The sequence below is a fragment of the Mustela putorius genome, unplaced genomic scaffold (genome assembly GCF_011764305.1).
Source record: "Mustela putorius furo isolate JIRA1106 unplaced genomic scaffold, ASM1176430v1.1 tig00003834_pilon_pilon_pilon, whole genome shotgun sequence".
Lineage (NCBI taxonomy): Eukaryota > Metazoa > Chordata > Mammalia > Carnivora > Mustelidae > Mustela > Mustela putorius.
Genome location: NW_025421987.1, coordinates 17,184,774 through 17,210,771, shown reverse-complemented (window position 1 = coordinate 17,210,771; position 25,998 = coordinate 17,184,774). Strand labels below are relative to the sequence as shown.

The 25,998-nt window shown below is 34.6% G+C and overlaps 1 protein-coding gene across 3 annotated transcripts in view; it reads right to left on the bottom strand.

Moving 5' to 3' along the window:
- CADM2 (cell adhesion molecule 2) overlaps nt 1–25,998 on the bottom strand; it is a 1,089,711-nt gene that overhangs the window by 134,583 nt on the left and 929,130 nt on the right. For all 3 annotated transcript variants that reach the window (XM_004775049.3, XM_004775051.3, XM_004775050.3), the window contains one exon: nt 10,811–10,981. In XM_004775049.3, the coding sequence (XP_004775106.1) occupies nt 10,811–10,981 (171 nt within the window). The remainder of the gene's footprint in view (nt 1–10,810; nt 10,982–25,998) is intronic.

Below are 25,998 nucleotides of genomic sequence, written 5' to 3'. Positions count from 1 at the left end.
TTTCAATATAAATTGACTGCAATTTAATAAAATTTAAACCATTCGTTTTTAGTCACAAGGTTTACATTTCAAGTGCTTTGTAGCTCCATGTAGCTAGACATTGGCTACTTACTATTTTGGGACAGATAGGAATATTACCAGCATCACAGAAAATTCTATTAGACAGTGCTGGTATGGATGGATTATGCAAGAATGATATAAATCAGCATGGTTTGGGTGCCTGGGTGGCTCAGTGGGTTAAGCCGCTGCCTTCGGCTCAGGTCATGATCTCAGGATCCTGGGATCGAGTCCCACATCGGGCTCTCTGCTCAGCAGGGAGCCTGCTTCCCTCTCTCTCTCTCTCTGCCTGCCTATCTGTCTACTGTGAACTCTCTCTGTCAAATAAATAAATAAAATCTTAAAAAAAAATCAGCATGGTTATCTCATCCCTATTTACTTATAGGGTTGCTTAGGTTTTGTGTTTTCTTACATAGAAGTAGAAAACAAGTTTGGAAATAAAAACACAATCATTCTAGTTTTGTTTGCTTGTTTTTTGGCTGCTTAGCTTTCATGATCAGTTGAGAATTCTGGATCTTTCATTTCCTGCTCAGAGTAGCAAGTAAAGAAAATTGATAGAGAAAGATATCTTAAAATTATTAGACAAGATTAGACAATAAATTCAGAGAGAAAGCAGTAGAACTCAAGAATCTAATGATGGTGAAACAGAAGTCTTCACATATGAAATCTTAGATGCATTTTATTAAACTCAAAAATCAATATATAAACAATTTGTTTCTAAGGAAACAAAGGGAGGACTTCATCACATAATATTTTGCAACTTGGTTTTGTTAAAAAGGAAATATGACAACATTCTTTCATTTTTATGATCTCTGCACATAAGAATTTATATAGTTCATAAGGGGATAAATGATGAAAGCATTTGATAATGAAATTTTAAAATTCATTTTCTTTTTCAATTTAGTTTGTGCTTATAAATCTAAAAATGAAATGCTTGCAATTATGGGGCAAAGATCTTTACTGTCTTTGACAAATTATGAATGATCATTTTTAGATTATTTCATTTTGAAAATGCAATTTTAAAAAGAACCAGAAACAATGACTAAATAGAACACATTTGAGATGTCTATTTGAAATCTGACCTTAGTATTTATAATACGGTATGTTCTAGGAGCATACATGACAGTAGTTGCCCACTTTGGATAGATATATCATCAAATCCTGGAAATATGGAATAGAAAGCCAAGGTTGCTTTATTTAAATTTTTATTATTATTATTATTTTATATCTGATGGACCAACATGCGGTTTGAATTCATGACCCTGAGATTAAGACCTGAGCTGAGATCAAGAGTCAGAGGCTTAACCACCAGAGCTCAGGTGCCCCTATATTTATTAAACTCTTATTGAAGAGTATAATAATTCTGTTTTTCCTTACCAGTTTATTTTACATCTAAACATTATTTAAAAAAAAAAAAAACTTACAAACTAAAAATCTGAAATAACGAGTCTCTTAGATCCAGATGGTGATGGTAATTGCATTCTTTCCTCACATATCAAGGATTAATACAATAAAGCTTAATATACTGATGATTATATCTGCCTTAATTATAATATAATCAAATTTATGATGATTTTAATTATAAATTTATAAATATGGATAAAATTACAATATTGAAGAAGAAGAAAGTCCGAGGGCTGATACTACCCAACTTCAGGACATTATATAGCTACAGTAATCAAGACAATATGGTATTAATGCAAAATAAATAGATCAAGGAACAGAATGGGGAGCTCTGAAAGAACCCCACATAAATAGAGTCAACCGATCTTTAACAAAGGAGCAAAGACAATTCAGTAGAGAAATGATAGTTTGTTTAACAAATGCTAAAACAACAGGACATCCCCATTTCAAAAAAATAATCCACACATAGACTTTATATTATTCACAAAAATTAACTCAGAATGGACCTAAATGTAAAGTGCAAAACTATAAAACCTCTAGAAGATAATATAGGAGAAATCTAGTTGACCCTGGGTTTAGTGACAACTTTTTAGGTAACACTGAAAACATAATCCATGAAAGAAAAAAAAAATGGTTAAGTTGAATTTTCCTTAAATATGTTTGCTCTTGAGAAAGACACTTAAAGGAAATAAAAAGACAATGAGGAAAGTATTCGCAAAGGATGTGTATGATAAATGAGTGGTATCCAAATATGCAAAGAACTCTTAAAACTCAACCAGAAAAACAACCCTATTAAAAATTTGGCAAAAAATCTAAAAATACACCTCACCAAAAAAGATATGCAAATGAAAAATAGCATCTGAAAAGATGCTCAGCCTCATATATCGTGGAGTTGCAAATTAAAACGAGATGCCAGCACTATTGAGGATGACCTCATTCCAAGACACTGACAACTCCAAATAATAGTGAGGACATGGACCAATGGGTACACTCATTCATTGCTGGTAGGAATGGAAATTGATACCACCATTGTACAAATTTGTTTGCAATTTATTACAAAGCTAAATATAGTCTTACTAGCAATTCTAGTTATAGTATAAGATAAACATTCAGATTTTCTAAAATTTCATGTTTTGATCTTAGTGACATTGAGATACATTGCCTCTTCATACTCAATCAATTTGCCTTTTGCTTAAATTTGTTCTAATTTAAAACTGAATGTCATTGACTCAAAGAAGTTGAAAACTTCTATTCAAACGAAAACCTGTGCACAGGTATTTATACTAGGTATATTCATAATTGCCAGAATTTGGCAGTAACTAAGATAGTTTTCAATAGGTGAATGGATAAACAAACTCTGGAATATCCAGACAGTAGAATATTATTTTGCAATAAAAAGAAATGTCCTATCAAGCCACAAAACCACTTGACAGCACCTTAAATGTGAAAGAAAAAAGTCTAGAAAGACTATACGCTATATAACTCCAACTACATGAGATCCTAGGAAAGGCAAACCTATACAGCTAGCTAATAGATCATTGGTGGCCAGGGAGTTGAGGAGGGGAAAAGAGCCATCCAGTGGTGAATCACAGGGGGTTTTAGGGCAGGGAATGCATTTTGTATGATATTGTAACCATGGCTGCAGGACATTATAAACTGGTCAAAACCTTATAGAATCATACAACATAAATTGTGAAGAATGATATAAAATAAAAGACTTTAGTTAACACTAATCTATCAATATTAGTTAATCAATTATAATGTGTATACTACAATAATACACGATAATGATAGGGAACTTTGTATTTTCTCTTCAATTTCTTTAACAAACTAAAACTACTTTTAGGAACACCTGGGTGGCTCAGTGGTTAAGCCTCTACCTTTAGCTCAGGTCCTGGTCTTGGGGTCCTGGGATTGAACCCCACATTGGGCTCTCTGCTCAGCAGGAGACTGCTTCTCCCTCTCTCTCTGCCTGGCTCTCTGCCTATTTATGATCTCTGTCTGCTAAATAAATAAATAAAATTTTTAAAAAAAGGAGTTCAAGCCCCAATTTAAGGGGAAAAAAAACCACAAACCAAAAAACCCTACTTTTAAAAATAAAACCTATTAATTAAAAAAAGTCTTTTGGACCCAGATAGTAAATAGTAATGACAATCTTTCTGATATGTTAACAGCTAATCCACTAAAGTTCAATACATCAATTGAGTATAGTTTTCTAACCATATATTTTTCTCTTATGTGTATGAATATATTTTCTCTTGTGTATATGTATATATATTATAGTACAATCAGAAAATAGAACTAGAACAGTTTGTAAATCTTGGGATGCTAAATATGTAGTCACTTTGGAAAAATCAACCTTGGGGGTTCCTTGGTGGTTCAGTCAGTTAAGCAGCTGAACCTGATTTGGGCTTAAATCATGATCTTAGGGTTGTGAGATTGAGCCTGTGTTGGGCTCTGCACTGGGTGTGGAGCCTGCCTAACATTCTCTCTCTCCTCATCCTGCCCCTCTTCCCCCTTCTCCCACTAAAGGAAAAAAAAAAAAAAAAAAAAAAAAAAAAATCAAGTGAACTATATTTTAAAAACAGAAGTTATTTAATCAGAAGTTAAAAATATTGGACATGAATCACTTATGCTTATTTTCTCAATATTTGCTTTTACTTGTCAAAATCATTTCTGTCTCATTTTCATATCCAGTTTTTTCCTTGATTAAATTTAACAGCAAATGATACATTGTCATCTGTACAATACATACATTCCATCATTTGAGAGCTATTTTTGACTGCCTTTTTATGAAATTAATTTGTGTGCCTTAAATAATGTTAAAACTTTTAAAATAAGCTTGATTAGGAACTTCATAATAAGACTGATTAGGAAAGGCCAGTTAAGAATATATTGTATTAGTTTAATATATGAATTTAATATTTGTTAAAATGTGGAATTTCTGCTCATAAATATATATTCATCTCTTAATGAGATTTAATAACAAAAAATGTTTACTTCTATTAATAACAGAAATTTTATAGTAACAGTGAATCCCTGCACTCAGATCACTTAAAATATTTAATGATTCAATTATTTTGAATAATTCAATATTGCAGGGATAAATAAAATATTCTTCTACATGTAAAGGAAAAAATATGCACCTCATGACCACGTGTGAATAATATACCATTATGGGCAATATATGAATGTATCCTTCCTGAAAATGTTTAAAAGTCTATTTGACAACCATAGATGAAAATGAATTTAAGATGTAATTTGAATGTTAAGACATAAACCATAAAACTCCTAGAAGAAAGTATGGGCAGTAGGCTCTTTGACATTAGTCTTTGCAAAGATTTTTTTTTTTTTCATCAGTCTTCTCAAAGGCCACAAAAGTAAAATTAAAAAAAAAAAAAAAAAAAGGAGTCCATCAAACCAAAAAGCTTTTGCACAGTGAAGGAAACCATCGACAAAATGAAGAGACAAACTACTGAATGGAAGAAGATATTTGCAAATCCTATATCCTATAAAGGGTAAATTTCCAAAATATGTAAAGAACTTATACTACTTAATATCAAGAAAATCAAATAACCCCATTAAAGAATAAGCAGAAGGCCTAAATCTACATTTTTCCAAAGAAGACTTGGATGTCCAGCAAGTTTGTGAAAAGATATTCAATATCACTCATTATCAGAGAAATGCAATTCAAAACCACAATGAGGTGTCACCTCACACCTGTCAGAATGGCTATTTATCAAAACAACACAAAATAACAAGTGTTGGTGAAAATAAGGAGAAAGGAAAACCTTATGCACTGTTGGTAGAAAAGTAAATTGGAGCAGCCACTATGGAAAACAGTATGGCATTTCCTCAAAAAATTAATTAGAACTCTAGGATCCGGCAGTTCCATCCAAAGAAAACAAAAGCAGCAATCTGAAGAGAGATATGCACCTTTATGTTCATTGCACCATCACTGACAATAGTAAAGATCTGGAAGTAACCTAAGTGTCCATCAGTAGATGAATAGGTACACCTGAAACTAATAAAATATTGTATGCCAATTATACTTTAATTAATTTTTTTTAAAAAGTAGGGATCTCAAATAGGGGTTGCACCTTTATTAAGGAAGATAAATGTATCTTTTTGCCAAGGAGCATAGATTACTTCATGATTCTAGCATGTATACCTTTCACGAGCTTTGTGAAATATTTTGAAATCTTAAAAAACCCTTTCAAAGTATCCTCAGGCATTAATGTGACATTTTGTTAATCTAAATAACAATTTATTTTAATTTTTGAAAATTTAACCTAAAGGGAGTTCTCATTTCACCTTTCCTGACTCCTTTTACATTGGCCTCTAGGCCATAGATAATTTGTGGTAGACCAGGTAATTAGATAATCAGCATTTCACAAGTCAGGCACCAAATGAGTGAGATGTTATTTTAAAATCTACTTATTAACACTCAGCTTTCTGTCTAATAAACCTGGATAGCCTGAAACATTTAATCAAGTGCTTTCTATGATATATAGAAAAGTGGTAGAAGTATAGTTAATACAACAACATAGAATAATTTAAAAGACACTGACTGGGGCTAAACAGGTTAGGGAGCATTGAGTAAGGGGGAACTGATATGATGTGCATATATAAGCTTTTACTTATATTGTAAGCAAAGAATGGCACTATAGCCAAGTAGTAAATGATAAAAATATATTAATAATAACATAAGATTTCATAATTTGATGGGCTGTATATATATTGAATATTTATATGTTAATATTTATACAATATTGACTATTATACATATAATTTACCATATCAAATATATACACACAGACACTTAAAAATTTGGGTTCTTATTTATCCATACGGACAGTTCAATTTCACAGTACTAAAATGAGTTGTTAGAACATTCATTACTCTGAAATATTTTACTAATCTGTCTCTTCTGCTTCTCCTTTTCAGTAACAGCCTACTTTTTGTGAAATTTTTGTCAGTGCCACATACAGAAAAGGAATGTTCAGTTATTTTCTTCTTTTCTGTGTTTTGTGCATATTTCTTGCTGTCCGTGTGGATACATTATTCTTACTTAAAATTAAATAAAATCTGACTTATACTATCTGTTCTTCTAAAAATTAAATCAGACAAAAAGTTATCGTTTTCAAGGAGATTTGCATAAAAATAGAAAGATGAATTAGAATTTCCACCTATGAAAAAAGAGAGTGGCATTTTTCACTGCTCAGGTACATCGTGTGCTGTTATCTGTTGAGTGAAATTTGCAGTTATTTGTGGTTCACAGTGAAAAGTCTGCATTTTCTTAAATTTAAAATTTAAAGACTATTTTCCTTCATATGGCATTAAAATTTATGATTAAGGGGCGCCTGGGTGGCTCAGTGGGTTAAAGCCTCTGCCTTCGGCTCAGGTCATGATCCCAGGGTCCCGGGATCGAGCCCCATATCAGGCTCTCTGCCTGGCGGGGAGCCTGCTTCCTCCTCTCCCTCTCTGCCTGCCTCTCTGCCTACATGTGATCTCTGTCAAATAAATAAATAAAATATTAAAAATATTATGATTAATATTTTGTAAAGAAATGCAGATTACTATGAAATACTTTAGAGACTGTGTCCTTCTAAATTGTGTATCACAAGGTTAGGGGTTAAAACATAGGCCTAGAAATATAATTCCTTCTACTATATTTTTTGCTCTTTGCCTTATGTGTTTAACAGGTCCTAATTTATTATCAAACCTGCCTTTCCATAATTACACAGGATTTTAGTTTCAAGTATAGTCATAACTTTCCATTATGGTAGAATTATATATTTGGTCTTATCACTCACCACAGAAAGCAGTGACAACTCTTATGTTCTGGGGGTCCAAAATGCTAAATGTTCTTCCATTTGGGCCAACTTTTGTGGTTATTCATGATAGGACAGTGTAAAACAATGAAGGAATCCTAAAATTTATGTTCCAAAAATTCTAGACTAATCACCTTCTTCTTTTCAAATTCTTTCTCTTTCCGCCCACTTACATTGATAGAAATTTCCACATCATGCATATTGTACATGTGTATCTATGCAGAGCCATGAAGACCACACCTAATTTGTTCAATTTGCTCTAATTTTAATGCAAACTACTGCTTAATCCCCACTCTCCATTCTCCTCTCTGAGTTTCATCTCTGGGGAATGTTTTGCATCCCTAAAGGAACATTCAGCATTATCATCAGTTAGTTTTAATTACCTTCACATACTTGAATGGTGGTAAGCTGGATGCTAAAAGAAATAATTTAAATAGATATGGTCTTTGCCTTCTAGCCACTAACATTAAAATATGATAAAATGAGTTGCTATTTTTAATTGGATAGCAAGTGTAATATTTTTCATACAAAACTTTCTAAAAAATGAGACAATTGCCTTCCTCCATTAAGTTCGCTTAATAATGCACACTGAGATATAGTGAACAGCAAAAAATACCCAGGAAGTATATGTATAATAGCTCCATTTTAGACTCCCAAGAAAGTAACAATGACTTTGGCGGCTAACAATTGGCATCTGACGGCTAAGCTGAAATTTTCTCAAAAACATAAATGATTCTCTAGAATCTACACAATAAACTGCCTGTGACTATGAGTAGAAGCAGGAGCTGCCTGTGACTATGAGTAGAAGCAGGCAAAGGCAAGTCTATTCCATGTCCAGTTCTGAAACAAGACAGAGACCAGGACACTCAGCAAGCACAAAAAATTAGCATGATTAACTGCTGCATCTTTATAAGAGCAAATCTAATTATGCTTTAATGCTTTTGCTTTCTAGGTAAAAGTTACTAACATACTCATGCTTGATTAGCTCCCAATACTGACAGCACTCAATCCAGAATCCTCTTTAAAATATTCAGGACAAACCCAAATTCTCTAACAAGTCTCTTCAAACTCTTTCTTACTAGTACCTAGAGATTCATCTGGTATGCCTCTTCTTTGCCATAGCAAACTAAAATATCTGATTTCACTTGACTGTTGGTGGGTTTTTAGTGATTAGTCTTTTGCAGGTGACCTTTAATAAATGTTATGACTTAATTATTTTCTTTTATTAATTCTGAAAATTACAGTTAAATTAGTAATTAAATATTATTTTTAAATCTTTCTTCACTTTATATATAAGTGAAAAAAAGTTTAAGTCAAATGCTGATAACCTGGGTCCTCTTGACATATCAAATCATACAATTTCCTACATTTTGGAAAACATGTTGATAAAAAATAGGAAATGGAAGGTGCTCTAGGCTGAATGCCTGTGTCCCTCTAAAATTCATACATTGAATCCTAATTCCAAATGTGATATATTTACAGATGGGGCTACCGGAAAGTTATGACTAGGATTAGATCTCTTACAAAAAAGACCCCAGAGTCCTTAGCCCCTTCTGCCATGTGCAGACACAGAGAGGAGATAGCCATCTATAAACCAGGATGAAACCCTTTACCTACAGCTTGATCTTGGACCTTCAGCTTCCAGAACTGTGAGAAATAAATTTCTTTGGTTTATAAGCCACCCAGGATATGGGTATATTTGTTACAGCAGCTTGAACTAAGGCAAGTGGAACTCATTAAAAGTTTTTAAATGCCATAAACAAATTGTCTAGTTTGATTCTTGTATAAATGAATTATCTAATTTAAAAATCAAAGCTCAAACAGTTTTAGTAATTATCCCAAGGTGTCACTGCGAATAAATGTTGAAATTTGAAGACAACCTCAGTTTGGGCTCTAAGATATGCTTGCTGTGGAATTTGTTTCAATGAGAATAAGAGGAAAATTAATGAAACTAACTTAATATAATTGAAAGTATTTAAAATAGTATAATAATTTCAATTAATATTAAACTAAGAATAATTAAAACACAGAGAGCAATTAAAAATCATAATCAGATTGACATTTCTCTATCAAAAAGTAAAATAATAAAGTCTGGTCCTTCTGGTATCTCTGATCTTCTCTCATAAATACCCTCCAGTTAATATCCTCTACACTGATCTACTAATATTTGTCATTTAAATATATGTATAATATAAATATAATATATATTTATAATAATATAATATATAATGATATAATTTAATATATGTAATAAAATAAATATTTACATATAAAGACATTATATATGTTATATTCTAACACACATATACTTTCTTTGAACTCCATTCCCATCTCCTAAATCATACTCCTTATTACTTCTGCTTTATTTTTTTCCCATAGCATTTAATGTACAACATGCTATAAGTTGTTTTTACTTATTTTGCTTTTCTGTCATTCCTACCTAGAATGGATGCCATGAGAAAACAGGAGTTTGTTGTTTGTGGGCTTTACTTTTTTCAGTTTTATCTTATATATTCAGTTGATTCATTTTCATGTGAATAAATATTTCTAGATCACCTGTTATAACCCAGGGGCTTACTAACTAATAAAAATTTCTACCATTTGTTAGTTGTATAAACTTGGCCAAATGACTCAACGACTATAACCTTCGGTGTCATTGTCCATAAACTGTGATGAAAGAGGGTAACTACTCATCAGGTTTTTATGCTGATGCCCTAACATGAGGCACGAGATGAAATAATGCCAGCAAAGCATTTAGGACTGCCATTGACCCACTGGAGTCAGCCAATTAATGTTGTTCCTATCACTTGTCAGTAATAATGAAGTTGATGAAGAAAACATAATTGATATGCCCATGTATTTATAAAGACTTAAAATATCTCATATAGAAGGTAAAAATTGTCTCATTTTAAAAGCACAGAAAGGACAACACATTTATGTATAACAAAGTCACTTTCATACAATAAGGTCCACCCTCATTGACTCTGCTAAAATAACAAATTTTCCTACCCTACCCACAGGCATGCACATGCATCAAGTCACCAGTGGAACATAATTAGAAGTTTTAACCTTAAATAAGGATATTTCTTTTATTTCTCTTCCTTGTCAAGAATGATATTCAGGGGATGCCCAGGTGGCTCAGTCATTAAGTGTCTGCCTTTGGCTCTGGTCCTGATCCCAGAGTCCTGGTAATGAGCCCCTCATTGGCCTCTCTGCTCAGCAGGAAGCCTGCTTCTCTCCCTCCCACTCCCCTTGCTTGTGTTCCCTACTTCGCTGTGTCTTTCTCTGTCAAATAATAAATAAAATCTTTTTAAATTTTTTTTAAAGAATGATATTAAGGCAAGAACTACCTTCCTCTGAATGTGATTAATACCAGTGAAAGTAGCTGTACTTCACTTTGCTGAAGATTTTGCTGTACACATGTGGTAATTCAGGATATTTTGAAATGATTGTAAATGTAGATGAAGAGATTTGCTTCTGCTGAGATAAATGGGAAGGGAGTAGCTTTTACTTACAGTGTATTTCTAGCACCTGCATGGCCACCTGAGGGGTGGCATTGAGGGACTCATGGTCTACTCTGCAGATCACAGCCACGCCATCATCGCTCCGGTCCACTCGGAAATCCAGTGTGCTGCTGACAGTAAATGTCTTGCGATTTGCATCCTCTTCTTTTAAATATTTTACATCTAAAAATAAAATTTACATTTAAAAATTTTGTGACATTATCTTTCAAAATGTAACAGATTTCATTTACTCAAGTCAAAACTAGAAGCACCGTCTCCAACTTTTTTTCAATTTTTAAAAAGCAAATATTTGTTAATTTAACATTTAATCCTTTTTGGTTTGAGCAAATAAAAATACAACTACTTCAGAAATAAAATTTTAAAGTAACTGTATAAATAAAATAGAAGGGTGGGACATAGAACTATATTACTATTGTGACCGGATTTTTGTTTTGTTTTGTTTTGATTTTTTAATAATCCATTTGAGAAACCAGGTCATTTTAGAATATTAATCTCCTTTCTTAAGATTTAAGTTTACATGAGGATAATCTTAATTTTCTGAGTCTCAAATACAGTTGGGAAGGCCAAATTCACAACATCCTATTATGTCCAAAAGAAAGTAAAATGTATTTGAGCTATGATTTCAACATGAACAATGTGAGATGAACTTATTTGCTAAAGAATACCTACAATGAGAAAGTTGCAAAAATTCTCAACAAAATACTAGCAAATCAAATCCAACAGTACATTAAAAGAATCATTCACCACAATCAAATAGGATTTGTTAATAGGCTGCAAGGGTGGTTCGATATTCACAAATCAACTAGTGTGATACACCACACCAATAAAAGGAAGAATAAGAATCAGATGACTCTTATCAATAGATGCAGAAAAAGCATTTAACAAAGTACAGCATCCATTCTTGATAAATCCCTCAACAAAGTAGGGATAGAGGAACATGCTTCAACATCATAAAGGCCATATCCAAAAGACAAACAATGAATATAATCCTCAAGGGGAAAAATAAAACTTATCCTCCATGACAAGATCAAGATAGGGACATCCACTCTCCCCACTTAACATATTACTAGAAGTCCTAGCTTCAGCAATGAAACAACACAAAGAAATAAAAGACATCCAAATTGGCAAGGAAGAAGTCCAACTCTCACTATTCCCAGGTGACTTGATACTCTATGTAGAAAATCTGAAAGACTCCACCAAAAAATTGCTACAACTGATACATGAATTCAGTAATAGCACAGAATACAAAATAAATATACAGAAATCTTGGCATTTCTAGATACTGATAAGGAAGCAGCAGAAAGAGAAATCAAGGAAACAATCCCACTTATAATTACACCAAAAACCATAAGATACCTAGGAATAAACCAAAGAGGTAAAAATATGGTACTCTGAAAACTATATAACACTTATGAAAGAAATCGAAGAAGACACAAAGAAATGGAAAAACATTCCACGCTCATGGACTGGAAGAGTAAATATTGTTAAAAGCAATTTGCTTATATAATGTAATCTTTATAAAAATACAGTGTCTTTCACAGAGATAGAACAAACAATCTTACAATTTGTATGGAACCACAAAAGACCCTGAATAGCAAATGCAGTCTTGGAAAAGAAAAGCAAAGCTGGAGGTATCAAAATTCTGGACCTCAAGCTATATTACAAACTGCATTCATCAAGACTGGTATGTCTTGATGAAGTATGGTACTTGAGCAAGTATGGTACTGGCACAAAAACAGATACATTGATCAATAGAACAGGATAGAAAACCCAGAAATGGATCCACAACTCTGTGGTCAAATAATCTTTGACAAAGAAGGAAAGAATATCCAATGAAAAAATATGACAGTCTTTTCAACAAATGATGTTGGGAAAACAGGACTCTGCAACATGCAGAAGAATGAAACTGTACCACTTTCTTAAACCATATGCAAAAATAAATTCAAAATCAATGGAAGACCTAAATGTGAGGCAGTAAACTATCAAAATCTGAGAGGACAACACAGGCAGTAACTTTTTGACCTTGGCTGTACCAACTTCTTATTAGACATGTTGCCAGAGACAAGGGAAACAAAAGCAAAAATGAACTATTGGGACCTCATCAAGATAAAAAGCTTCTGCACAGTAAAGGAACAATCAACAAAATTAAAATGCAAGAACTTAGCAAACTCAACACCCAAAGAACAAATAATCCAATCAAGAAATGGGCAGAGGACATGAACAGACATTTCTGCAAAGAAGACATCCAGATGGCGAACAGACACATGAAAAAGTGCTCCATATCACTCGGCATCAGGGAAATACAAATCAAAACCACAATGAGATATCACCTCACACCAGTCAGAATGGCTAAAATCAACAAGTCAGGAAATGACAGATGCTGGCGAGGATGCGGAGAAAGGGGAACCCTCCTACACTGTTGGTGGGAATGCAAGCTGGTGCAGCCACTCTGGAAAACAGCATGGAGGTTCCTCAAAATGTTGAAAATAGAACTGCCCTATGACCCAGCAATTGCACTATTGGGTATTTACCCTAAAGATACAAATGTAGTGATCCAAAGTGGCACATGCACCCGAATGTTTATAGCAGCAATGTCCACAATAGACAAACTATGGAAAGAACCTAGATGCCCATCAACAGATGAATGGATCAAGAAGATGTGGTATATATACACAATGGAATACTATGCATCCATCAAAAGAAATGAAATCTTGCCATTTGCAACAACATGGATGGAACTAGAGCGTATCATACTTAGCGAAATAAGTCAAGCAGAGAAAGACAACTATCATATGATCTCCCTGATATGAGGAAGTGGTGATGCAACATGGAGGCTTAAGTGGGTAGAAGAAGAATAAATGAAACAAGATGGGATTGGGAGGGAGACAAACCATAAGTGACTCTTAATCTCACAAAACAAACTGAGGGTTGCCGGGGGGAGGGGGTTTGGGAGAAGGGGGTGGGATAATGGACATTGGGGAGGGTATGTGCTTTGGTGAGTGCTGTGAAGTGTGTAAACCTGGTGATTCACAGACCTGTACCCCTGGGGATAAAAATATATGTTTATAAAAAATTAAAAATTAAAAAAATAAATAAATAAAAAATAAAAATAAAATAAAATAAAAAATAAAAAAAATGCAGTCTACAGAATAAGAGGTGATATTTGCAAATGACATATCTGATAAAGGGTTAGTATGCAAAATGTATGAAGAACATATCAAACTCAACCCCCAAAAAGCAAATAATCCACTTAAGAAATGGGTAGAAGAGATGAATAGATACTTTTTCAAAGAGGATATCCAGATGGCTAACAGACACATGAAAAGGTGCTCAACATCACTCATCATCAGTGAAATACAAATCAAAACTGCAATAAGATAGCACCTCACACCTGTCAGAATGGCTAAAATTAAGAATACAGGAAACAGTAGATGTTGGCAAGGATGTGGAGAAAGGGGAACCCTCTTACACTGTTGGTGGGAATACAAACTGATGCAGCCACTCTGGAAAACAGTAAGGAAGTTCCTCAAGCAGTTAAAAATAGAACATTCCTGTGATCTAGCAATTACACTACTGGTTATTTACCCAAAGGACACAAAAATTCTGATTCAAATGGACATATGCACCCCGATATTTATAGCAGCTCTATCAATAATAGCCAAGTTACAGAAAATAGCCCAAATATCCATGACTGATAAAATGTGAAATATTATCTAGTCATCAGAAATAATGAAATCTTTCCATTTGCAGTGATGGGGATGGACCTAGAGTGTATTATGCTAAGAGAAATGTTAGAGAAAGACAAATGCCATATGATTTCACTCATATGTGGAATTTAAGGAACAACACATGAACATGGGAGGAAAAGGAGACAGGCAAACCATAAAACAGACTGAGAACAAACTGAGGGTTACTGGAGGGGAGGTAGACAGGGGAATGAGTGAAATAAGTGATGGATATTAAGGAGGGTAGTTGTTGTAATGAGCATTTGGTGTTTTATGTTAGCGATGATTCACTAAATTCTACTTCTGAAACTAATATTACACTGTATGTTAACTACCTGGATTTTAAATAAAAACCTAAACAACAACAACAACAAAAAGATGTTGCTTAAAAAAATTTTTTAATTGAAAAAAGTCATCGGAATATTTTGAATATTTGAAAATATATAGTTGCAGTGAAATTTACATTGAGATAAATGCTCTTCACTTGGGTAAAGGATTTATTTCAGCATGAATGAAATCTTGAATACTTTTATCAAGACATATATTCATTTATTGATATTTTGTGCATGATTAAGTTTCATTGCTAATTGGTACACTCAGGAATTATTTTTTCTTTATAGAAAAGAGGTTTATAATATTTTTATTTAATTTAAAAGTTCTTAAGTCCAAAGTACTTGATAAGAAGGGGTAATTTCAATGGGTTAGAAATCAAAGTGATAGGCTATAGATAAGATATAATAAGATCTTAAATGTAGTTAAGGGAGAAAGCTGTTCCATTTTCTTATTCTTTCATTTCAAATAAAAAATGATAATTTCATTTTATTTTATTATGTATTACTTTATTTTTAAAACATTTAAGGACATATTAATTATAACAAAGTAATGTAAATTCAGTTTCTCCATTGTTATGCACTATACAAAGATTTGACTTTGAATGTAATACTGAATTTGAGGTATTTGGTAGGTAGATATTTGCATGGTCCATTGAGTTTTACTTATTTCCAGAGAAGTCTGACTTTATCTTAATGTTTGATTTTTTAAAAAACAGAGTAAGTATTAGTAAAGGATAAAACTAGGTAAATGTTCCATGTCTTGTTCTTGAAAATATAGCATTGTGTTTATGTAATTTAGAAAGTTTTGAGAATAAGAAAAACTCTAACATTTGAAAATTAGGAGAACATAAAAAGCTCTATTCTATCTTTTTAACAATAAATCAATCATACAGGATACAAGATTTTTCATAAATATGTTTCATGAAATAACTCATTTTTGCTAACCAAAGTCATTTCTAAGATTTTGCATTTGAAAATTAGTTTCAGTGTCAGTTAAAAAATATTAGAGTAAAAGATGAAATTATTTCCTTTCAGTCAAAATATGTCATGATAATACAGATGCGTTTAGAGCCCTTTGTTATATTAAATATATACGTCTGTGTGTGTGAGAGAGAGAAAGAGATCTTTTACTTTTCAGTGTTTTATACATTTATACAAAGTATTGTCTCATTTTTATATTTTTTTTCTTCCCTTTAAATCCATATCCAACATTTTCTGGTTTGTAGCTCTAAGCAGTAGCAGTATAAGAAAATTTAGATCTCATAACAAACCACTTTTATAATTATGTTATATATTATATGAAAAATTGTTCTAAAATATTGCTGCTAATTATTTAATTTCAATCACAGGTGTATTTTAAGAACCCACACATCTGCTTCCTTTACCTGATTCCTTTACAAAAATATCACTTAAGGGGGGCCTGGGTGGCTCAGTGGGTTAAAGCCTCTGCCTTCAGCTCAGATCATGATCCCAGGATCCTGGGATCAAGCCCCACATCAGGCTCTCTGCTCAACCAGGAGCCTGCTTCCCTTCCTCTCTCTGCCTGACTCTCTGCCTACTTGTGATCTCTGTCTCTCAAATAAATAAATAAAATCTTTTGAAAAAATCACTTAATATAATATTAATTGGACACATAAAATCTGATAGCAATTGTGTATAACATAAAATTTTAATGAACATCATTCAAATAGAATAAAAAAAGTATAATTTGTTATTTTTAATATTAACCTATGGCACAGCCTATAGTGTTCCTAGAAGCTATAAGATGAATAAGAAAAAAAAAATCAAGAAGAGCCAATCATATTATCTTTTCCTATATCCTATAGGATCTTCTCCTTATCCCTACTCCCCAAAAATACAGGGAGAAAATAGTAATTAAAATCTATCTGTGGGGACGCCTGGGTGGCTCAGTTGGTTGGGCAGCTGCCTTCGGCTCAGGTCATGGTCCCAGCGTCCTGGGATTGAGTCCCACATCAGGCTCCTTGCTCGGCAGGGAGCCTGCTTCTCCCTCTGCCTCTGCCTGCAATTCTGTCTGCCTGTGCTCGCTCTCTCCCCCCCTCTCTCTCTGATAAATAAATTTAAAAAAAAATAAAAAAAAAAAGGGGGGCGCCTGGGTGGCTCAGTGGGTTAAGCCACTGCCTTCGGCTCAGGTCATGATCTCAGGGTCCTGGGATCGAGTCCCGCATCGGGCTCTCTGCTCAGCAGGGAGCCTGCTTCCCTCTCTCTCTCTCTGCCTGCCTCTCCATCTACTTGTGATTTCTCTCTGTCAAATAAATAAATAAAATCTTTAAAAAAAAAATCTATCTGTGTTTTTGCTTTCTAGCTTTATAAAATAACTGATGCATTCATAGTTCTAGAATCAATAGACTTTTTGTGTGTGTGTGTGTGTGTGCAATTTGCTGATTGCGTGTGTACTCTTCTTTCAAGCTCTGTCTTGTTTCAGGATTTCCATTTTTTCTCCTTTGCCATGTTCCTCAACAACATTGCAATCTAGAGCTGTATTTTTCAAAATGGGATATGCATACACATCACCTTTGGATCTTGGGAAAATGACGATTCTGATTCAATATTTTGTAGGATGGAGCCTTAAAGTCTCCTACTGGCCCATGAACATATTTTGAGGAGCAAGGGTAAAGTAGATGACACATCAAAACCAGAGATGTGAGGGAGGAGCAAGATGAGGAGGAGTAGGAGACCCAAAGTTCATCTTGTCTCAGGAATTCAGCTAGCTAGTTATCAAACCATTCGGAACACCTACAAACTCAACAGGAGATAGAAGAGAAGAATAGCAGCAACTCTATGAACAGAAAAGCGGCCACTTTCTGGAGGGTCAGATGTGCAGAGAAGTGAATCTGAGGTGATAGATGGGAAGATAGACCATATTGGGGAGAAGCCAGCTCCCGGCAAGCTGTAGAAGAGTGAAGCACAAAATGTGAAACTTTAGAAGTCTACTCCACTGAAGGACATCACTCCAGAGGTTCAGCGGGTGTGGAGCCCTTGAAGGGACAGTGTGGTCTCAGAACCTATGGGGTCACTAAAAGACCAGGGGTGTCTGAGTGTGGCAAACCTCCCAGGTATCATAGTGCAGAAGCTGACTGCAGAGACAGAGCCAAGGAGCAGGATCTCAGCTCGGGGTGATCTTAAACCATGATCCGTAGCACAGTCATGCCACTGGTCTTCAAGCAGGGATGCCACAAGTGGCAGATCCAGGGAGCCCCCCCCTTCCTCCTCTGGGAGGAACCTCACAGGAGTGTGCTGCAGGAATCTGCTGGGTTTGGAGTCTCCAAATGGGGCCGTGCATCAGAGATAGAAATTCTTGGTCACAGACCAGGTGAACTTGGAGTTCAGCCAGAGACCAGGGAGACTGGAGGGATTGACTGCTTTTCTCTGAGGGTACACTGAGGAGTGGGGCCCTGAGCTCTCAGCTCCTATGGGGCTGGAGATCAGGAGGCCGCCATTTTCATTCCCATCCTCCAAAGCTGTATGGAAAGCATTCAGGGAACAAAAGCTCTTTCAATCAAAACCAAGCAGATTACTTAGCCTGGCCACTGGCAAAGGCAGTGCAATTCCACCTTGGGCAAAGACATTTGAGAATCACTGCAAGAGGCTCCTCCCCCCAGAAGATCAGGAAGAACAGCCAGCCAAGACCAAGTTCACCAATCAATGAGAATTGTGGAACTCCAGAGCTAGGGGAATGCACCACATAGAACATAGAATCATGGCTCTTTTCACATGATTCTTTAATCTTTCAGAGTTAAACTTTTCAAATTTTATTTTTACTTATTATATTTAAAATTTTTTTTTCTTTCCTACTTTAACCTCTTTGACTATTATATCTTATCAATACCTTTTTTAAAAATCTTTTTAAATTTTCATTGTTATAATCATATTGTATCCCTTCATTGTATCTAACCTTATTTTTTTGTACACATATAGGTTTATCTTTCTTTAAAATTTTGGGATACAGTTTCTTCGAACAAATCAAAATATACCCTAATCTAGCACATGACTTTGTTCTAGTCTCCAGTCTGATCATATTCTATCCTCCATTTGTTTTTCTTTTTTCAAACAATTTCTTATCAATTCCTTTTTTAGAATCTTTTAAAATTTCCATTTCCATTTACATATATGTAAATTTACATTTACATTACATTTACATTCATATGCTATTCCTTCATTGTGTTTACCCATATATATTTTTTTCCTTTTTTTTAAATTTAGGAGGCAGATTTTTCCAACATACCAAAATACACCCAAAATCAATTATGTGCCTCTGTTCTATTCACTAGTCTTATATATATATATATATTTCCCCCCCCCCTCCATTCTTCTCCCTCTAGTCTAGTTTCAGGTCTGTTACAATTAGGTTAGTTTATATTTTTCTAGGATTGTTGCTACACTTTTATTATTTGGTTCTCTCATTCATCTATTTTTTTAAAAAAGCTTTTATCTATTTATTTGACAGACAGAGATCACAAGTAGGCAGAGAGGCAGGCAGTGAGAGAGGAGGAAGCAGGATCCCTGCTGAGCAGGGGGCTTGATGTGGGGCTCAATCCCAGGACCCTGGGATCATGACCCAAGCTGAAGGCAGAGGCTTTAACCCACTGAGACACCAGGCGTCCCTCATTCATCTATTTTTATCTGGATAAAATGACAAGGTGTACAAACTCACTACAAAAAACAAACAAACACCACCAACAACAACAAAACAAGAGGCAGTGTCAATGGCTATGGACCTAATCAATACAGACATTAGTAAGACGTCAGAACTAGAGTTCAGAATGATGATTATCAAGGTGCTAGCTGGGCTCAAAAAAAAAAAAAAAAAGCATGGAAGATACCAGAAAATCCCTTTCTGGAGAAATAAAATCCATTTCTGGAGAAAAAAAAATAGAACTAGAACTAAAATCTAACCAAGTTGAAATAAAGAAAACAATTAATGAGGTGCAATAAAATTGGAGGCTCTTACTGCTAGGATAAGTGAAGCAGAAGAGAGAATTAGTGACATAGAGCTCCAAATGATGGAGACTAAAGAAGCTGAGCAAAAGAAAGACAAACAACTACTGGACCACGAGGGGAGAATTCAAGGGATAAGTGATACCATAAGATGAAACAATATTAGAATAATTGGGCTTCCAGAAGAAGAAAGAGAGATAGAGAGAGAGGCAGAAGGTTTATTGAACTAAATTATAGCAAAGAATTCCCCTAATTTGGTAAGGCAACAAACATCAAAATCCAGGAGGCAGAGAGAATTCCCCCTCAAAATCAATAAAAATAGGTCAACATTCCAACATCTAATAGTAAAACTTGCAAGTCTCAATGACAAAGAAAATCCTGAAAGCAGCTGAGGAAAGAGGTCTGTAACATACAGTGGTGGAAATATTTGATTGGCAGCAGACCTATCCACAGAGACCTGGCAGGCTAGAAAGGACTGGCATGATATATTCAAAGCACTAAATGAGAATAATATGCAGCCAAGAATACTATATCCAGGTAGGCTGTCATTGAAAATAGATGGAGAGATAAAAAGCTTCCAGGACAAACCAAAACAAAAATAATTTGCAAACACCTAACCAAGCCCTACAAGAAATATTGAAAGGGGTCCTCTAAGCAAAGAGAGAGCCTAAAAGTGACAGACCAGAAAGGAACAGAGACAATATACAGTAACACTCACCTTACAGGCAATATAGTGATACTCAATTCACATCTTCCAATAGTTATCCTGAATGTAAATGAGCTAAATGCCCCAATCAAAAGACACAGGGTATCAGAATGGGAAAAACAAAAAACAAAACAAAAAAACAAAAATACAAAATACAAAAGTCAAAAAAAACATCATTATGCTGTCTGCAAAATACTCATTTTCAACACAATGACACTTCCAGATGTAAAGTGAGGGGTGGAAAACAATTTCCCATAATACACAACAATTTCCCTAATACACAACAAAAGAAAGCTGGAGTAGCAATCCTTTTATCAGATAAATTAGATTTTAAGCCAAAGACTAAAGCAAGAGATGCGATAACACTGTATCATAACCAAAGGGTCTGTCCAACAAGAAGATCTAACAATTTTAAATATCAATGCCCCTAACATGGGAGCAGCCAATTATATAAACCAATTAATAACAAAATCAAAGAAACATCAACAATAATACAATAGGCCTCCTGGGTGGCTCAGTAGGTTAAACCTCTGCCTTTGGCTCAGATCATGATTCCAAGGTCCTGGGATTGAGGCCCACATCAGGCTCTCTGCTCAGTGAGGAGCCTGCTTCCCCCTCTCTCTCTGCCTGCCTCTCTGCCTACTTGTGATCTCTCTCTCTCTGTGTCAAATAAATCAATGAAATCTTAATAAAAAAATACAATAATAGTAGGGGACTTTAACATCCCTCCCTCACTGAAATGAACAGATCATATAAGCAAAAGATCAAGAAGGAAATAAAGGCTTTAAATGATACACTGGACCAGATGGACATCACAGATAGGTTCAGAACATTCCAACCCAAAGGAACAGAATACACATTCTTCTCTAGTGCACATGGAACATTCTCCAGAATAGATCATATCCTGGGTCACAAAGCAGGTCTCAACTGGTACCAAAAGACTGGGATCATTCCCTGCATGTTTTCAGACCACAATGCTTTGAACTAGAACTCAACCACAAGAGGAAAGTTGGAAAGAACTCAAATATGGAGGCTAAAGAGCATCCTACTAAAGAATGAAATTTAAAAAGAATTAAAAAAAAAAAACTCATGGAAACAAATTAAAATGAAAACACAACTGTTCAAAATCTTTGGGACACAGCAAAGGTGGTCCTAAGAAGAAAATATATAGCAATAAAAACCTTTCTCAAGAAACAAGAAAGGCCTAAAGTACACAACTAACCCTACACTTAAAGGATCTGGAGAAAGAACAGCAACAAAAGTCTAAACCCAGCAGGAGAAGAGAAATATTAAGTATCAGAGCAGAAATCAACGAAATAAAAACAAAGAGAACACTAAAACAGATCAACGAAAATAGGAGCTTGTTGTTTGAAAGAATTAAGATTGATAAACCCCTGGCCAGACTTACCCAAAAGAAAAGATAAAAGACCCAAATTAATAAAATCATGAACAAAAGAGGAGAGATAACACCAAAACCAAAGAAATACCAAACATTTACAAGAATATATTATGAGCAACTATACACCAGCAAATTTGATAATGTGGAAGAAATGGATGCATTCCTAGAGACATATAAACTACCAAAACTGAACCAGGAAGAAATAGAAAACCTGAAGAGACCCATAACCAGTAAGGAGATTGAAGCAGTCATTGAAAACCTCCCAAAAACAAGACCCCAGGGCTAGACAGCTTCCCACAGGAATTCTACCAAATATTTAAAGAATTGATACCTATTGTCCTAAAACTTTTCCAAAAAATAGAAATGGAAGGAAAACTTCCAAACTCATTTTATGAGGCCAGCATTACCTTAATTCAAAAACCAGACCCCATCATAAAGGAGAATTACAGACCAATATCCTTCATGAACACAGATGCGAAAATTCTCACCAAAATACTAGCCAATAGGATCCAAAAGTACAGTAAAAGGATTATTCACCATGACCAAGTGGGATTTATTCCTGGGCTGTAAGATTGGCTCAACATCCACAAATAAATCAATGTGATACAATGCATTAATAAAAGGAAGAGCAAAAACCATATGATATTCTCAATACATGCTGAAAAAGCATTTGACAAAGTACAGCATCCTTTATTGATCAAAAATCTTCACAGTGTAGGGATAGAGGATACATATCTCAATATCATGAAAGCTATCTATAAGCCACAGCAAATATCACTCTCAATTGGGGAAAACTGAGAGCTTTTCCCTTAAGGTCAGGAACACACCAGGGCTGTCCATTGCTATTGAACATAGTACTAGAAGTCCTAGCCTTAGCAATTGGACAACAAAAAGATAAAAGGCTTCCAAGTTGGCAAAGAGGAAGTGAAACTGTCACACATATTATATGGTAATTTATATCAGATAATATGAAACTTTATGTGGAAAACCCAAAAGACTCCACTCCAAAACTGCTAGAACTCATACAGGAATCCAGTAAATTGTCAGGTTATAAAATCAATGCACAGAAATCAGTTGCATTTCTATATACCAACAGCAAGACAGAAGACAGAGAAATTAAGAAGCTGATCCCATTCACAACTGCAACCAAAACCATAAGATATCTAGGAATAAACCTAACCTAAGAGGCAAAGAATCTATACTCAGAAAACTATAAAGTATTCATGAAAGAAATTGAGGAAGACACAAAGAAATGGAAAAACCTTCCATGTTTAGGGATTGGAAGAACAAATGTGAAAATGTCTATGTTACCTAGAGCAATCTACACATTTAATGCAATCTCTATCAAAATATATTCAATTTTTTCATAGATATGGAACAAACAATCCAAAAATTTATATGGAACCAGAAAAGACCCTGAATAGTCAGATGTTGAAAAAGAAAACCAAAGTTGGTAGCATCACAATACCAGACCTCAAGCTCTATTACAAAGCTGTGATCATCAAGACAGTATGGTAATTGCACAAAAACAGACACATAGATCAATGGAACAGAATAGGAGTCCTGAAATGGACCCTCAACTCTATGGTCAACTAACCTTCAACAAAGCAGGAAAGAATGCCCAATAGAAAAAAGACAGCTACTTCAACAAATGGTGTTGGGAAAATTGGACAGCCACATGCAGAAGAATGAAACTGAAATACAAATCAAAACCACAGTGAGATACTACCTCACACCAGTCAGAATCACTAAAATTAACAAGTCAGGAAATGACAGGTATTGGTGAGGATGCAGAAAAAGGGGAACCCTCCTACACTGTTGGTGGGAATGCAAGCTGGTGTAGCCACTCTGGAAAACAGTATGGAGGTTCCTCAGGAAGTTGAAAATAGAGCTATCCTACAACCCAGCAATTGCACCACTGGGTATTTACCCAAAGATATAAATGTAGTGATCTAAAGGGTCGCGTGCACCCGAATATTTATAGCAGCAATGTCCACAATAGCTGAACTATGGAAACAGGCTAGATGTCCATCAACAGATGAATGGATAAAGAAGATGTGATACATACACACACACAGGAATACTATGCAGCCATCAAAAAACCTCTGAAACCTTGCCTTACAACAATGTGGATGGAACTAGAGGGTATTATGCTAAGCAAAATAAGTCAACCAAAGAAAGACAATTATCATATGATCTTTCTGTGATCTTTCTGATGTGACTAATTTGAGAGACAGGGCAGGGGGTTGTGGGGGATAGGGAGGGAAAAAAATGAAACAAGATGGAACTGGGGAGACAAACCATAAACATCTCTTAATCTCAGGAAACAAACTGAGGATTGCTGGGGGGTGGGAGGGAGGGAGAGGATGGTTGGGTTATGGACCTTGAGGAGGGTATGTGCTATGGTGAGTGCTATGAATTGTGTAAGACTGATGATTCACAGACCTGTACCTCTGAAGCAAATAATACATTATATGTTTATAAGAAAAAAGAGAGAGAGAGATGTAATTAAAGATGAAGAGGAAATATTAGGATTTATTCTAACCCCCTTTCTCTCTTCATCTCAATCTCTCCCTATCATTTTAATCTCCTCTGTTCCTAACCTCTCATTCTACCTTTACTATTTTAAAATATGAATTTCTTCTCATTTTTTTTACATTTTTCAAAATACGCATTTCATGTATCATATAATGTACTGGTATGATGATCAAGACAAGTTGAGAGCAAACAATAAACAGAGTTGTTTGTCAGATTACTTTCCTCATAATACTTGCTGCTACCCTTTTATCTTTTTTTTTCCAAAGGAGGTTCTGGACTTTTAGAACTTGTTCGCAAATAATCAGAATAGTGGTTGCTTTGGGTCAGTGGCAGTTATGAACTGTCTTATTATGCTATTATTGTCTATGTTAGAAATTTTCTAAAATAAAAAATGTTAAAAATAAATCTTCCTAAGAAAACTCCTCAAATGTGCTCCTCAACAAGTTATTTTGGTGAACATTTCTTGAAGGTGAAGTCTCAAAGTAAGTAATTATCTACCATTTTTAATATTTATCTTTATGAGACTTGGAACGTAAAAAGTAGTCCGCTTGTATTTGGGGTTTTAGATCTTCTTCTCACCAAGAGCTAAGGTGGAAAAAAAAAAAAAACAGATGTAATTTTTAGTGAGATCCCCGGAACCCCTCAATTAAACAAATTTAGAAGCCCTGAATCAAGTTAGCTAAGGAAAAAAGGTCATCTGTGTATTTTTTTTAAAACATACAATAATTTTCAAAAAAATATCAAATCTCAAGATCTACATCCATATTTATCTTTCCATATTTGTAATGTTAAGTCACCTACCTTAATGCCTATAGTTTCCAGTCTCTTTTGGACTAGATTTTTCAAAAGGAAATCATATAAAGTGCAGTTCCTTGGAAAGTCACCTTGTCTCCACAATGGTTCTAATCACCTTGAGTACTACAATCTGAATTTTTGTGATGCTTTTCCTTTCTGCACTTTTGTGATTTTAATCCCATTTAAACAAATCCAGAAAGAATATACTCCCATTCCTACAAAGGGCAATCTTGTTTTGCATCCTGTAGAAGCCTTCTCTATCAGACATGCATGTAATGTGGGCTAATTTCCTTTTAGTCTGTTGCAAGGCCAATATGCTACAGCCATACTGGGAACAAGGTAAGACTTAGACACAGCTTCCACCATTCTCAGTACGGGGAGTGGCATAATGTCTCATCATTGAGAGCTATCTCTTAGGAAATATGCAGGATATTATGTAACTAATATATTTGGGCCTTTGATTTTCTAGCCATGACCAAGAAATGGGCAGGGTTGCAGTGTTTACCCTAGATATTGATACTTCCGTAGGACTTGAACTTTACTATTATTTTTGAAGTCTGGGTTTGTACAAATGTTTTATTGTGGATTGGATGATACTTTTATAGAATTTTTCTGAATCCATATTAATTGTACTTTAATGATTTGACAATTTGTTAGTAAGCTGATATATACCTTCTTGTTATAGAGAAGGGGAAATATGAGCATAATATGAGACAACTTTATCTCAA